At 38.0% G+C, this 15427-nt stretch overlaps 1 protein-coding gene across 1 annotated transcript in view; it reads right to left on the bottom strand.

The window, feature by feature from the left end:
- Positions 1 to 1274: 1274 nt before the first annotated feature.
- Positions 1275 to 15427, bottom strand: part of wnt6b (wingless-type MMTV integration site family, member 6b) — a 26334-nt gene continuing 12181 nt past the window's right edge. Inside the window, exons 3-4 of the mRNA XM_068330150.1 lie at positions 5895 to 6199; positions 1275 to 4635 (exon numbers count right to left, since the gene is read on the bottom strand). Of these exons, the coding sequence (XP_068186251.1) occupies positions 4174 to 4635; positions 5895 to 6199 (767 nt within the window). The 3' untranslated portion in view covers positions 1275 to 4173. The remainder of the gene's footprint in view (positions 4636 to 5894; positions 6200 to 15427) is intronic.

Raw genomic sequence — 15427 nt, 5'->3', positions numbered from 1 at the left:
CTGTACATATGGAGGAAATGCACTGCAGTTAGAAATAGCAGACCACCAACATTCATATTGTAGGAGACAAGAGATAGCAGGGTGAGGATTTATCTAGCTGATACCCAGAAATGACTGCAGTCATTTAAACACTTTAGACCTATTTACAGCCGCAACCCTTCATTAATGCTTTGTGTGGGACTGTTTGCGTAAATCTATGTGCACTTAACAGTCATTGTAGGTGGAGACACAACTCGTCTCTAGTCGGAACGATGTTGCATTCCTCAGACAATATTTCTCTCTCGAAAGGACACATGGAAAAATACACCCATGCTAACCTGGACACACACACACACTGACAGACAAAGACAGACACATGCAGCCACATGCACACAGATGTCGACAGGCAACTATATTTATACCAATGCTCCAATAAATCTATCTGCTCACTTGTCTATTTTCTCTGGCTTTGCCCATGCAGCACTGAATGTCTGAGAAGAGAGTGGAGGAGAGGAGGGGAGAGAGAAGATGGGAGGAGGAAAAGGAGGAGGAGAGGAGAAAAAAGGAAAGGAACAGTAGTGCAGACAGGAGGAGACTACCCCATGGCAACTTCCTCCTCTCTGGCCTACCCCTTCATATATAAAACACAACGGCTGCCCCGAGTCTGCAGCACACCACCATGCAACAAATTCCTGGAAAATATGAACTTGTGTCAACTTGTACCACTCAAACTAATACAGGCCCACTTTTCTTCCCTCCCTCATCTTTTCATTTCTTCTTCGTAAAGTGCCTGAGAAGAAAGCCTCTATTTTGCTCAGCAAGAATCAATCAAGGCAGAGTGGCAGAAAGAAGTGAAAATCATCACTTAGATGAAACCCTAACTCGACCCTGCACATGCATTAATGGAAAAATGAAAAACATGTGACACTCATAATGACTGGGAGGATTCTGGAGCATGAGTAATGTAATATGTTATTAAATGCCAGTAAATACACAATTTTTGCATCAATTTTGATGGATTGAACTGCTTTGCACTGCAGGATTTGGAATTGAGTGTAGCTTGATGTGGAACACCTTGATCAGGATTTAACCAAAGCCTCATATAAAGTTCAAAATAAAGCCATAATGACTGTTGGATGTGGATTTTTATATATATTTCTTGATATTTGAAGTAAAATAAAATAAGGAGCATGTAAACCATCTTGGCAGTTGCCAAGATGGTTTACACGACACATTTGTACTGATTAAAGACAGAAATTGGAATAAGGAGTGTTTTACTTTTTATTTGAATAGTTTTGAATGTTTGTTACCAAACAGTACCTTAAAAGAAAAAAATAAAACATCCAGATATAAATGAGTTCTGAAAAAGACAAACATAAAGAGGGTAATGTAATTTGACTGAAACATGACGTCTTCAAATAGATGACAAATAAATGAATTCTGGTCATTGTTTATTTGACACTAACACGCTAGTTGGCCAGAAACTGGTTGCGTTATGTATTATATTTTTTACATTCTGTTGTTTCCCACCAAACCAGTTAAAAGGAATGTCAATAAAATAAAGACAACAGGCTTCAGTGAAACCTAGATATCGAAATCATCGTAAGCTCACCTCACTTAACGTCAAACAAAATACAACTACATAGTTTTCTTGAGTCATTCTGGTATATATTTTTAGAGGATATAGCTACATCAACCAAAAATGTTATTTCTAACGATCACCACCATGAGGTCTTATAGTAACAATAGCTGACTGAAAATCATTATAACCACTGCTGTGCCAGAAAACAGTGATTGATTTAATTCCATTGCTGATACTGTTGGTTCATATGTTCATATTAATATTGTTCATATCAGTGATGCTCTGTGCCATTAATAATCCAACGTATCAAACTATGACTGCACAAATTCACTAACAAAATTTAGGGGCTTTAGGTTCTTTCAAAGTAATTCAGGCTTCTTCCTTTAAACAGGTGGGGTTTTCTTAAAATGGCTTTAATTTCTGGAGTGTAAACACAGATATAGCAAATAGTGACTCCACACTTTCATAACTGGTAAACAGGTACTTTAATTTGGAATGGAAGTTGCAATTGTCAAGTTGAAAAGTTCCTCAATGAAGCTGCACACACAGATTGTTGAATTGGGGTTTGGGAGAGGGTGAACTCAGAGCTATTCTGTTTCTTTAATTGAAATAATCTGATTTATTGTTCCAATGATAAAATAATTCACAAGTTAATGAATAATTGGACGTTTCCTTGGATAAAAATATAAATCTGGCTGATGACTCTGCATCTATATAAAAGTTGTCACTCAACAAGGTGGTGATTTTGACCCTGCAAAGACCTTCCATACTGAAGATATTGTACATAACTATGCCTTGTCCAAAATCAAGCTATCTGCCTGAAAGAAAAACACCACCAACTCAAAGTGGATAATTCCGAAACCTTGAAAGTCAGATAAAAACCTACCTGAACATCGACTCAAAGAAAGTCTTAACAGCCAAGTAAAGGCAAAGAAGCAGTATAGTTTAATAAAGTCATAAAATCTGATTGTAAATGAGATGATTTAAGGTTTCCTGTGAAGGCAAACACAAATAGAAATCTTGTCTGCCTCATGCAGAGACGGAGCGTCAAAGAGCAGCGAGCTTTAAAAACAACATACTGAAGTTTAAAGTCAGACAGCAACTTAAAAGTATAAAAAAGGTGCCGTCAGCTGAAGGATGCAGTGAAAAACTGGCCAACCTGCACACACATACTCAACACTTTCTTTCACATACACACATTCAGTATCAAACAAAAGCTAATATCCAAAGTGCATTATTACATTAGCCCTGTGTATCATAACAGATGAACAACATACATTATATACATTTTCTTTATACCAAACAACACCATGTGAATAAAGGCTTCTCTTTTGGTTTAGTAGAAACAGATAATCCCAAAAGATTTTCTCTCACCAAGCTATCAAGAGTCCACGGCAGCCATCATATCCAAAGTGCTACTGAAAGAGATGGAAGTGAGTAGTCTTGTCATTGCATCTTTCTTTAAATAAAATTTTTTGCTGGCAGGCTGAGTCCACTCCAGCAAAACATGGTTTTGACAGCATTCTCCAGATATGAAATGGGATGTCCTTTCTCTTTCTTTGCATTTCTCATGCATCATTTGAAACCACCATCTTTGAAATTGGGGTGTCTGACGAGTCAAATATCAGGGTTACAGTTGCTGTCGCTGACAGACAGATTCATCTAAACTTTCTTTTAAAGATACTCCTTGTAGTGCTAATGCAAGTTTTTTTTAACTGTGAAATGGAAGTGCAGTGATGAGGCTAGAGTGAAATCTGAAATTTCTGTGACCCTACTGAATGCTGTGGAATTAGTAGATTGGACAAAAGTGTTGGTATCAGTGGTCAATTAATACTAAAAACACTACCATAAACAGCATTTGGCTGATCACAGTACAGCAACCGTACGAGAAGGCAGATCAGATTTGTTAAGCTTCTGGTTTCTTGAAATGCTGAAAAAGTTAAAAAGAATATTCATGGTGGTATTTTTGAAAACAAGTGAAAATAAGTGTAAATCAAACCTGTGTGTGTGTTACCATGCCCAAATATAAATAATAATGTGCTACCAACAACCGTAACAAAATTCATAGCAATTTCCAAGGCCAGGGAACTTATTTCCAATGAGCTTTCCATGTAATTTTTAGGTTTGTAACAGCTGCTAAAATCAACGGCTAATGGTTGTTGGCCTCAGTGTCATTCAGAACTAAGAGTTTTAAATGTTACTTGAACAAACTGATGCTTGAAACTTTTCAGCTTTAGGAATCAGTTCTTAGTTCACAGGTCTCCTGTCATTGGGTCTGACACACAGTTTTGGTGTCTCTTCTCCAACTAAGATTGAACATTTCACATTCTTTGGTCCTTTTTATGTACAAGAAACATTTATATGTTTTGCTTCTTTTAGTCCCACTTACCATTATTCCTTTGTGGATTCATGTAATCAGCGATATACCTTATGTTAACACCTTTTGAATCAAACCAAACTACCAAAGCAGGGATCGTTAACATTTTGGGAACATTATCTGACTGAAATGAAAAGCCCAAATATTATCCTTCTACAACTAAAGGAAAAACCCAATAATAGCAGAAGTAATTACAATTAACCAATTCATGTCGACTGCTCTCAACCTCAGTTCATCAGTGACAGAGACTAAGCTCTTTTCGGACCAAGCATTTTTTGCACTGGACCACACAACACCAGTGGAAACGACAGAGACAGTTCTCCTCAAACATCACCGTTTCCTCTCGGTAACCACGCTCACAGCACAGCAGGTCACAGCCACTGATGTCCATGGCTGTGCTGTTGCAAATGCGTCCTCGTGTCCCAAGTGAACCAGTTTTTCGATTTGCGAGGCAGAAATCGGGCGACTCATCAGAGTAGATCAGATCCTGCTTGTCTGGTGGCTTTATGTTCTGGCCGACGGGAATCAGGGTCTTGCCATCGTTGCCGCCCATCACTTTGAAGGCGCCATTGAAGCGTTCGAGCAGGCGATCGCCTACCTCACGGAAATGAGGCATCTTTTTCCAGCATGTGCGCAAGGTGCATGAGCCAGATAGTCCGTGACACTTGCACTCTGTCCTCATGTACATTTTCACAGCCTGGGAGGGGGAAAGAAGGGGTGGGAAGGTTCAGGGTTTTGGGTGTGGAGGGGAGGTGAAGAAGGGCAATAGATGATAGAAGTAAAAAAACAGAGGGTTGATCAAACACAAAAAAGGACAAAGGGAACTTTTAAACTCTTGACGTGAACGAGAAATGCTCCTGACAAATGTCAAGTTCCCTTAAGGAGTAATTTATTATTGTTTTCTCATGAAATATTGCAAAGTCAATGGATCTTTCGCTCACTCGCAGACACACACATACATGCAAACACACACACTGATAGATAGGTAAGATAAAAGCAGACGCTATTCAGAAGGAATTTAACTCCACAACTCCCCCACCCACACCCCCCACCGCCTCTGGCCTTCCTACATCTAACAAGCCTTGACAACAGATCATTCACTTATACTGCACATAATTAACTCATCACACACGCACACATACACACACACCTGCCCTTCAGACACATACACACAAACACCTTCTTGCAAATTGTATATTAGTACGCACGCATGCATGCACAAACAGACATTTGCACGCATCACAGCACACTTATTTCTCAATGTCTGGGCATTTGTAGGCAAGCCTTGTCTTTTGTTGTTCATTCGCTAATGCTACAATTGGACTTTACCCAAAATCCTCCCCTCCCCTCTACCCGCCTTTGACCCCAACTAACGTGAACTTTGTGACTCTGTGGTTTGCTTGTGCATGCGTCAACATTTCTACAAGTGTCTGTAACAACAGACCAGCAGGAGCACTTGTAAATGTGACCTGGTAGATTTACCTAATAAACAGCGGCTACTTTCAAAGTTTGTTACTTTATCCCATTTAGTTTAGTCGCACGTTGGATTTTCAAGGCCGTACTTCATTTGCTCAACAAAGAGGAACTTCAAACTTCTACAAGAACTGGAGAAATGTTAGAAGATACCTGCCTCGGAGGCTTGAAAACAAAATGTGTGGCACGCTCTTGTTTTTGTGTTTCAGAAACCCGATTCTTGTAAGAATATCAGCTTACGCCTGCTACACAAATATGGCTGTAGGCAATGTTTTCGTGTTCTTGGAATGATGGAACATTCCAAAGGACAAGAAGCACCTTTTGCTGCTAAAATCTTTGAGAATTCAGGAAATTTTCGTGTGTTTTGTACAGTTTAGGAGTAGTTATGATGCATTTGTGGTGAATCACAGATGTGTTCTAGGTGTACCAATTAGAGGTATATACCAAAACTGAACAGACATACTGACTAAAACTGATTCTCACCAGCCTTCCAGCCTCATTGTTGTGTAAGTCAATAAGAGTCCTGATGTCACTCTTGCCCCGTCTTCTCTTGGCATCCATAAACTGTTTTGACTTTTCATAACCAAACTCCACATCATCTCCGCAGCCCCCCCACTCCCACTTGACTCCGTCTCCAGCAGAGGAGGTTGAAGGTGGTCGCGGTGGTGCTCTGTTCCTGGTTGCCTCACAGCCACACTGCAGGAGATCTCCCATGCTACAAGCCTGTGTGACGGCGTGGGTCACGCCTGCTGCTGTGATAGCATAGACAAATGCCGTCTCCCGGATATCTGCAGAACAGGTAAATTACATTTATCTATTAGTTCAAAGAGATGTTTTAACATTTTTATGATTTATTTTTCCAGAATTCTCATGAATAAAATGATAATTCTGGCACTACAGAGGGTACATCTGTGTTTAGCTTCCCTCAACCATCTGTCTACAAGGTTTTGTGGAATAAAGTTCTTCTGTAAATGGAGTGAAGCCTGTGGGCTACTTCAGGCAGTCACACTGCTGCAAACACACATATGCACATGACATGTCTCATTCTCCTCTAACGTCATCCACACACCACCTCAGTTTGCTTCAGCTGCAACAATCTCCCATCCATCTTTGCCTATGTTAGCGCTGCATTTTCAGCAGCCATCACATTATAATGTCTGATCACTCCCCGATGCATCCATATAAGGATGTCTGTGGGGAACAATGTAGAGCCTAGATGGCAAAATCAAAATACGTTCTACTGCTGTAGTAATAAATGTTTGAAATTTGAAGTTTCCCAGCAAATGCCTTGTCCACTCATACAATTTATAGAAATCCAGAACATCGTTTTTGCATCATCCTACTAACAAACAAACAGACAACAAACAACAAACTAACCAAATCAATGACTGACTGACCAATCAGAGAGAAAAAAAAATCTTGCAGATTCAGACTGAAACAAGCTATCATACCTTGGCCACAGACTGAAAGCAGAGGCAACCTAGCTCTTTCTTGATGTCATGCCAACTAGCAAAATTTACAGGCATCTTAGCATCCAAATGAAAGCCCCCCCCAAAAAATTTAAAATTCCAAAAACACTACATTATCCTTTCTAAAAAATAATATTTCGAACAATTAAAGATTACAGTTGTTGTAGAGGCCAATGTATAAATAATTATTGTGAGTGTATAGTTAAAACATATACAGACAGATCATTTCCAAACACGTGGATACATTCCATAATTATTTAAAGAATTCAATTACAGGTCAGACTGCTGCTCAATCAAGAACAAATTAAAGGAAAGAATGTAACTACAGTGTACTATAGCCCTCCACATTCAGACATCTGTTGATCCCTGTGTCCACAGTAAGTTGCCGGACAACAAATCGGAAAAAGAGAAAGCATGACAAGTAAAAGAATTTAGTTTCCATCCATCCATTTAGGCATCGCTCCTGCCATTAAGGCATTCAATACTCAAGCTGCATGGAAGAGGATAAAAGCTTCTTCCTGTCAATCCTTGTCCATTACTGAGATCTCCAGCGCCATTGGATTTGTGGTGTTGAGAGGATGCTTGTTTCTCCCTCTCACATAGACATTCATACACATGCTCATACATTCATACACACCACAGCTGCTGCTTTATTTATGGTGCAGCGTTCAACCCTCATGGCTACAGAAGAGTCCAACCACAACTGCGAATTAATCATACGTCTCCGCCAGTGGCTTAAACTCAGGATGATTTGTCGTCAGTTATTTCGGCCATTATCATTCAATCAACAGCAGAGGAACAGCTACAAAAAAAACAAAACAACCCTCAAGAGACCACTGGGATGACACAAGACAACGTTTCTTTTTGAACATCTTATTCATTTCTTTTCTTCATTTTATAATGAATGAGTTGAGATGAACAGAAACTCTGTTTTTACCAAGTATTCAATATTTTAAAGCACATGAAAAAATTTGTAAAATCTCTTTTTTCGGCTCCACAAAATTACATTCTTGTCAGCTTGTTTGTAATGGATGATGCTTTCAGTGAACACAGACACTGTATTTTGACAAGACAAAGCTGTTACAGCTACACCATCGTAATTGGCTGCTGAGAGTAGTTCATAACAATTGCACAATTTGTTCCTGTCTGACTAACATTTACTAAGAATCATTGTGACAAAATTCATACATATTTACATGTAGAATTGTTTTTTTTAAGGCGTTTGTAAATGTAATTTATTGCTTTGAGACATACAAGAAGTGGGAATTGTTGGTGACATTGATGATTTCAAAAGCAGACCTTTTTCTAGACACAATAGTTGAGACACTCGGGACTGAGTAAAGAAAAAGAATAACTTCTTAGCTAGTCATCGTATGTGTGTGTGGAGATAAAGCAAAAAGGACTTAGTCCTAGGAGCTGGAAGGCAGCGAGTGTGTAGTCACCACCGCTAACACTGCCAACTCCATATCGCATGATTCAGTGAATGGGATTCATTAGGAATGGTAAAACACACACTGAATGGGTGGCGTGCGACTAGACCTGCACACCGTGATATCAATACCAGCTGTACACCCCAACACCCAGAGATGTCTCCAATGTAGGGCAAACGTGCGTTTCTATGATTACTGTATGTGTGTGAAATCTATTCTTTTATATACACTGAAAGCATTTACAGCGCAGATCATTTAGCTTCTCAAATGCTTGGTGTGTTATTCTAAAACTTACTACAATTAACTTGAACCTATTCCACAAGGCACGCCAAGATTAGTGGGGATTAAGGTCTAACGCCTGACTTTGATGAACAACACAAGTTCAGTTCAAACTCACGAAATCAGATTAGTTTGTGACAGGCCTAAAGACTCAAGATAAGCGTGTCTGCATGCTATCCTCAATCAGCCAAGGAGTTAGAACATAGATCAAACCGATCTACCATGGCAAGTTGTGAAAATAAAAAAGTAGTGGTGTTTCATTTTGTCTTTTTGTCTATATGTATAAGCACCTTTTATTTCATTCTTTAGATATTCTCTCAAAATAATAGCACTGCGGACCATCCAAAGCGTGATATTTTCATGCAACCTAATTAATGCCTGAGTATAATTAATTCAAACATTTGAATTTATCAAGCCGTAGCTACATATAGAGAGAGATCAGGCAGTAACAGGATGAATGAGAAAGAAATAAGGCAGAATACAGTTTGTGAGAATTAAATATTTTTTAAAAATTCAGAATGCGTGTAAAGGCTTTAAAAACGTTGTTTTATCAGGTTTACTTGATTAAGATTCATGTTCAGATGTATAAGTCTAAACAGTTAATATGACTTATATGACAGTTTATAAATGCCATTTGTATCATCTATTTGATTTATCCGTTTGATTTTTTTTTTTTTTTAAACTAATGATCGGTTAGGAACTCTGATCAAGAAACAGCTGAGGATTAGACTGACAATTAGCCTGCCTGGAACAAGTTGGTTTCCCAGCATACACTGCAACTGAGTTTGATCTATGTTAAACTTGCTGTATTCAACCAAAACAACTGGAATATTACTGGTCAATCTGGACAACTGGGCCATAATGATTTGTTTAGGATTCACTTATTTATTATTTCACTTGAATAAGGGCAAAAAGGACATACTTATGGGTAAATGTGCAGGAGATCTGTTCTGAAACGTTGCCTGCAGTGTATCTGTGATGTATGGCATCCTTGCAGCTAAGCTGAGACCACACCTTGCTTTTCCGCATCAGCAGAAAAGGGTTGAGTTTTTCGGGAGCAATGACATACTTGAATCAAGATGTGGCATCTCTAAAACATCCCTGGATCCATTTAGAGACGTGTGGAAAACATCAGCATACTACTCACTACTAGTACAATATGGGGAGAGCGACACAAACTGTTTTTTTTAATATTGCAAATGTTACAAAAATATCTGCATGAGACAAGTGCTACTTTATCGTAGTTTAATAGAAGCAATTATTCATTATTTCATGACATAAATAACACTCAAATTGTTTTACATTTATCTTTGTTGTCCATGACTTGGAACAAAACTTTATTCAACTAAAAAACAGACAAGCATAGAAAAAAAGCTGAATAGTCTCAAAGAAGAAATAAAGGGGTTTAAAAAAAGCATAGAACAGAAAGAAGAGTATCGCTATGCATTTAAAAAATTAAAAATTTGAATATCGCATCGTGTTTTCTTTGGAGACATCAATTCCAAACAAAATCTCTGGCATGTTTGGCCTGTCTATGTCTGTTTTTTATTTTAGAAGACCTTTGTGCAGGAATTAGCACATATTGTTTTAATACTCTGATTTTTAGGCAATGATCCTGGCAGGTCTGGGATATTACAGCTGAAATTAGTTAAATGTGAAATTACTTTGGTCCAGATGAGAATAGTTAAATAAAAACATGTTTGTCTCTCTACTATGAGGCATTAAGGAGGATCGATTACTTATGGCCAGCGGTCATGTCGTGTATTTCCAAATTTTCTATGAGGAGTGTAGAACCCTACAATGTTTTCAGTTCTGTCTGTTCTATAAGATTTGTTTTTGGCTGGGGATGATTGTAAGCAACACCAAATTAAATATGCTGTAGTATTACATCATTCATAATCAGTAAATGTGAGGATGTTATGCAACGTATAGAGTTAGCAAGACGAAAAAGAAATTAGGGCAAGATAAACGAAAGACAAATAAATTGAGATTTTTTTGTTTGTTTTGTTTTTAGGGTTTAGGAGACTGAACGGTGGCGTGCAGAGAAAATGATTATTGCTGCACATATTGAACACAGCTGCTTGTTAACTGTTGGCACATCACACTTCTGCTGCAGCGTTAGTGTCTCTCTCTCTGTCAGGATCAGCTGGGGTCAGCTATATTCTGGATCAGCCATAATCATTTCCAGGTCTGTGTGGATTGAGGATGACAGTCCTCAGGTCCTGCTGGAGTCACAGCTTTTCTTTTTGAATATGCATTTGTGCTTTTTGGTGTGGGTCCGTTTTCAACTGATAACTTTGATGCCAGAACACAGTTTATTCTGTAAAACACTGATAACTTTGATCGTTTATTTAAAAAATTTATACTCAAATGAAAGCAGTGTAAATGCCTTGGTTCTAATATTTTACCTGGCTATTTTGGACTCTGGGTAACAATATCCAAATTCTTACAATTCAATATCACAAAACTGAGAATATATATTTGTAATTTTGAAAAACTGTGCAAATAAATAACATGTTTTCCTGTCTCTAAACTTTCCATCATAAAATCATTAGTCATACAGTATTTAAAGGGAATTTCATTCATTTACAAACCCTCTATGGCACACAGCAGTCCTTTCTCCAGGACACACTCACACACAGTACACAAAACATTATGACCTTCAGTAAAATACATGTCTTTATATGATTATTAGCATCACTATAGGTTGGCTATGTTGGTTGCCGTGTTCTAACAGTGAGAAGGTTCTGGGTTTGATTCTCGTGAATGTCTGTATACCTTCCCTCTGGGTATGTAAGTGACTCTAAATTTTCCGTAGGTATGAATGTGGGTGTGAAGAGTTGCTTGCCATTCAATGCGTGCCCTGTGATGAACTGACAACCTGTCCAGGCCCCCAAGATAAAGGAAAAGACAAAATAATGGCAAGAAAGATTTAATTCCACGTGATGGAACATTTCAGATCGAAATTAGTTTTCAGTCTTGTGCAGACACGTGCATCAAATAAAGGTGCGAAAGGGCAGTGTCTAAGAAATATTGTGAAATGAAAAGTGAACGCACACAGACAAACACATGCACACACAGATCCCTGTCCTTCAGGATCTGTTCTAGTTCTCTCATCTAGTAGCATCATCCAAAAGTCTTTCTGTCAAAAGTGGGTGTGTGACACACAAATGTCTGAGTGATTGGTATTTCGGCAATAAATCTGGAAATGTGACATAAGTCTCATTATTAAAAATTTCATAAATTAAACCCATACACACACAAACACACCTGCATGAATGCAAGTTGTTTAAAGTAGTGCTGCCAGGAAAGCAGTGTTTTTGGTTTTATGACTGAATCTGAAGGAAACCTGCAGTTTTAGCCTCGGTCCTAACACTGTTGCTTTTTTTGTCAATAAACAATTACAACATGACAATAAAACCAAAATGAAAATTCTTTGACGAATGCATTTAGACCATACGCTAATCATTTTTACTACTAACAAGATTTCATTGAAACACTTTTCAAGGCACATATTTGAAGAGAGAAAAGAATTATTTTCTGGCACCAGATGAAAGGAAAACTCACATTAAGGACTCGAGCATCCACATTAAACTCGCAGCACATTTATGTCAAGCTCAGTGTGGCAAATTAATTTTGTGGCCTATTCAAAAGCTGTTTCATGTTGGCAAAAAAAAAACAAAAAAGAGTGGGGAAAAAGTGAATGGTGCAAAGCCTCCTAAAACACAAACAATGGCTGACACATTTTCAACAGTCGTCCACTAATAATTGGCCAGATGTTCCTTATCATCTTTCGTAGTTGTTGTTTGGTACAAAGTTAAAAATAAAGTATGAGAGAAAGAAAGGCAGATCATATGATAGAAATATTCAATTTAATTTCAAATATATTAAATGTGTGATATCAAAAAAGGGAGGCAACTCAGACAAATACATGGGCTGACAAATGCTCAGGCTAAATAACATGACACAAAGATCAATTCCATTTAAAGAAGAATTTGAGTCTGGAATAATTTGAAATTAACGACATAACTTAAAATAAATCTCTAAATGGAGGTCAGTGGGGTTAAGTAAAGCACTCAGGGAGAGTGAGCAATAAATACTAAAGCACTCTTATTTTGACATTTACTGGTGCTACTTCATGGTAAACAGCCATCAATAGCAAGTAAAGGTAATTGAGGACAAAGTTTTCGAAACAGAGGAGCACTTTGGCCTCTTATGGACAAGAAGGAATTCATCATTAATTAAAATTCAGTCTTCTGCTGGTCTCACTCTCTTTTGCTCTCAATCACTATTACTTTACTGAGTAAGACAGCAAGAATTTGCTTTTATCATGCATTCAAATGACATGAGCTATATTTAATTTAAAATTTGCATTCGGAAGTTTAGAGAGAAGAACCTTGCAAAGATGCCCAATGACAGTGTCCACCGGTGTTTCACCCTTTAAATGACTTTGTCTGAAGGTCAATTTTTTTTCTGGCAAGTATTTCATGGGCCAGTTGATCAACATCCCATTTTCATTCTCTAATTTTAATGGATAAAAATTTGGAAAGAAAAAAAAAAGGTTCTGAAATTGTGTGCCACTGAATCAAGAAAGCTTTCTGTACAAACTGAAGTTAATATACTCAGTCTAGTCCTTTGTAAGGTGTCATTCGTTAAAGGGAGAACTGGTACACAATGACACAAAAAATACAACAAATGTAAAATGCAAGTGGAAAGGACCAAAATGAGCCATGTTAAGAGGAGGAGCAGGATAAGATGGTCACACAGACTAGGCTCTATGAAACAGAGCTGCTAAGAAAGATGAACCACAAGAGCAAAGATCTCACAAGGGTCTCAACAGACCAGTGTTTCTGACTGACAATATTCATTGTTCATTCATTCATATTCAAAATCCAGTCCGGTTGAGTTATTCCTTACTTAAGCCTTCAGCATTGTCACATCATGATTGACCAAGAGAGCAAAGAAGCTCTGTGGCTGTTCATCACCTAGGTCAACAACTGATCTGATTAGCATCTCTAATCAACTAAGAGAATTTCGAGATGAAAATAAGAGGAAAAGGAAAAGGGAAACAAGAGGAAGCACCAAATAAAAGGATTACTACCTCCTCACAAATAGAAACCACCTTTTGCTCGGGTAGAGACTGAATATAAAAATGTTTTCCAAATCAGAGGTCTTGTACATTGAGCGTGAAGCAAAAATTGTATTTTGATTGATCAAATTTTTGAAAGTTCAGAAAGTTGAAGTTAAAATGTTAAAATATCTATCTTTGTGTCATCAGATAGCAGCAGGATTAAAATTGGACCTTTTAATTAGTGTTGTGCAACTGGTCATCAAGATAAACTGAATTTTACGTGCAAAAGCATAAACATGAAAACAAAATTTCAGTATGAAAATCTTCAATCAATGAGATACAATTTGATTTTAATGAAATGCTCAACAGATTTTATGTTGTAATGTTGGCTATTTCCTGCTTGTTGTCTAAACGTGCAGAGATAAGGCTTCTCTGTAGTACCAGTCAGAGAGTAGACAGGCTGCTCTCTTTGAGTCTAATCATACAAGAGTTAAACCAACACAGTAATTGGAGAAGACCCAACGGTGACCCAACATCAGTTATATTACAGACTTCAAAGAGCTGGAGGAAGATGTTAAAAGATCTTAAGAAAGATGTTAGGCGAAAAGAGCAATTTTGGCTGATCTTTTCAAGCATGCCCAGTCTGATGAAAATGAGAGGCAGCCAAGTGTGAATATGTCTAGTCTGAAGCACAACAGATACCCTTGTCCGGTTGGCTGCCATCAGACAAGGGCCTTGCATCAATGACCTCAAGTTGGTGGAAGGCCGTCAGCTGTGGTCATGAGGTCATGTGTTCAGATCCTAAAGTACTGATGTCTGAAAAATGGAACATGACAGTAGCCTCTAGCTTTGTTTACCCATTCAATGTTGGACTTACGCACCTGCATTACGCCAACACCTTCTGTGTAAATGCAATGAAAGTGTAATGAGGGTCTGTATAAGCCAGAGGTAATAAAGCAGGATGGGGTTGTGATGGCTTAATGATATATTATATGTGCAGCCCAAACTGGAAAACTTGAAAACCAACCAGTTCATTTACCACCTAACTCAAAGAAGAGTACGGTAGTATCAACCAAAAACATCAAAATTGGAGAGCTAATCAAACAATCCACTTGGTTGTTTCATGTAAATATATGATTACTCTGAGGTTTATGCTAGCAGCATGTTTCAAAAAAGTTGGAATGGAATGGAAAAGCTGTGAAATTCAGAAACACACTCAAAAGGACTATTCCAGGGTGAAGAGGTTCCATTCATTCCAAACCCTGTCAGATATCTTGTTTTTACTGTATTCAAATGCATTTTATGTGAAAAAACGACTTGAAATGTGTGTCTAATGACATTTTATATTACGTCCTCACTTTTTTTGGGAATTTGGGTTTTATATGACCTTGGGGGAATCACTATGCCTTGCCAAGAATTTCTAGCATACATAGTATCACAAATTAACATCTTTAAGCTCCAGTTTCATTATTGATTAAACAAACAAGAAGTAACATGTTGGTGATCTTAAGCGGTGCCTCCAGCCAAATTTTGGTACATTCAGTGAAATCCAGGCTGGGTATTTCTCTGTGAGTAGTTAGCTTAGCCTAGCCAATGAAGTGAAAACAAGGGGGAAATTACAAGCCTGGATCTATCAAAATGGTAACAAAACCTTTCCCCAAGGAGCTGAGTGAAAATGTTTTGGACATTTTACAGGGACTTCAAGAGTTAAGGCTTTTGTGTTGCTTCATACTGAACAAATATAAGTGGTATTAATTTTTGCAGGCG

This window comes from Antennarius striatus, chromosome 12 (genome assembly GCF_040054535.1).
Source record: "Antennarius striatus isolate MH-2024 chromosome 12, ASM4005453v1, whole genome shotgun sequence".
In the NCBI taxonomy this organism is placed as follows: Eukaryota; Metazoa; Chordata; class Actinopteri; order Lophiiformes; family Antennariidae; genus Antennarius; species Antennarius striatus.
The sequence above is the reverse complement of the archived record's forward strand: the minus strand, read 5'-3'. Positions and strand labels throughout refer to the sequence as shown.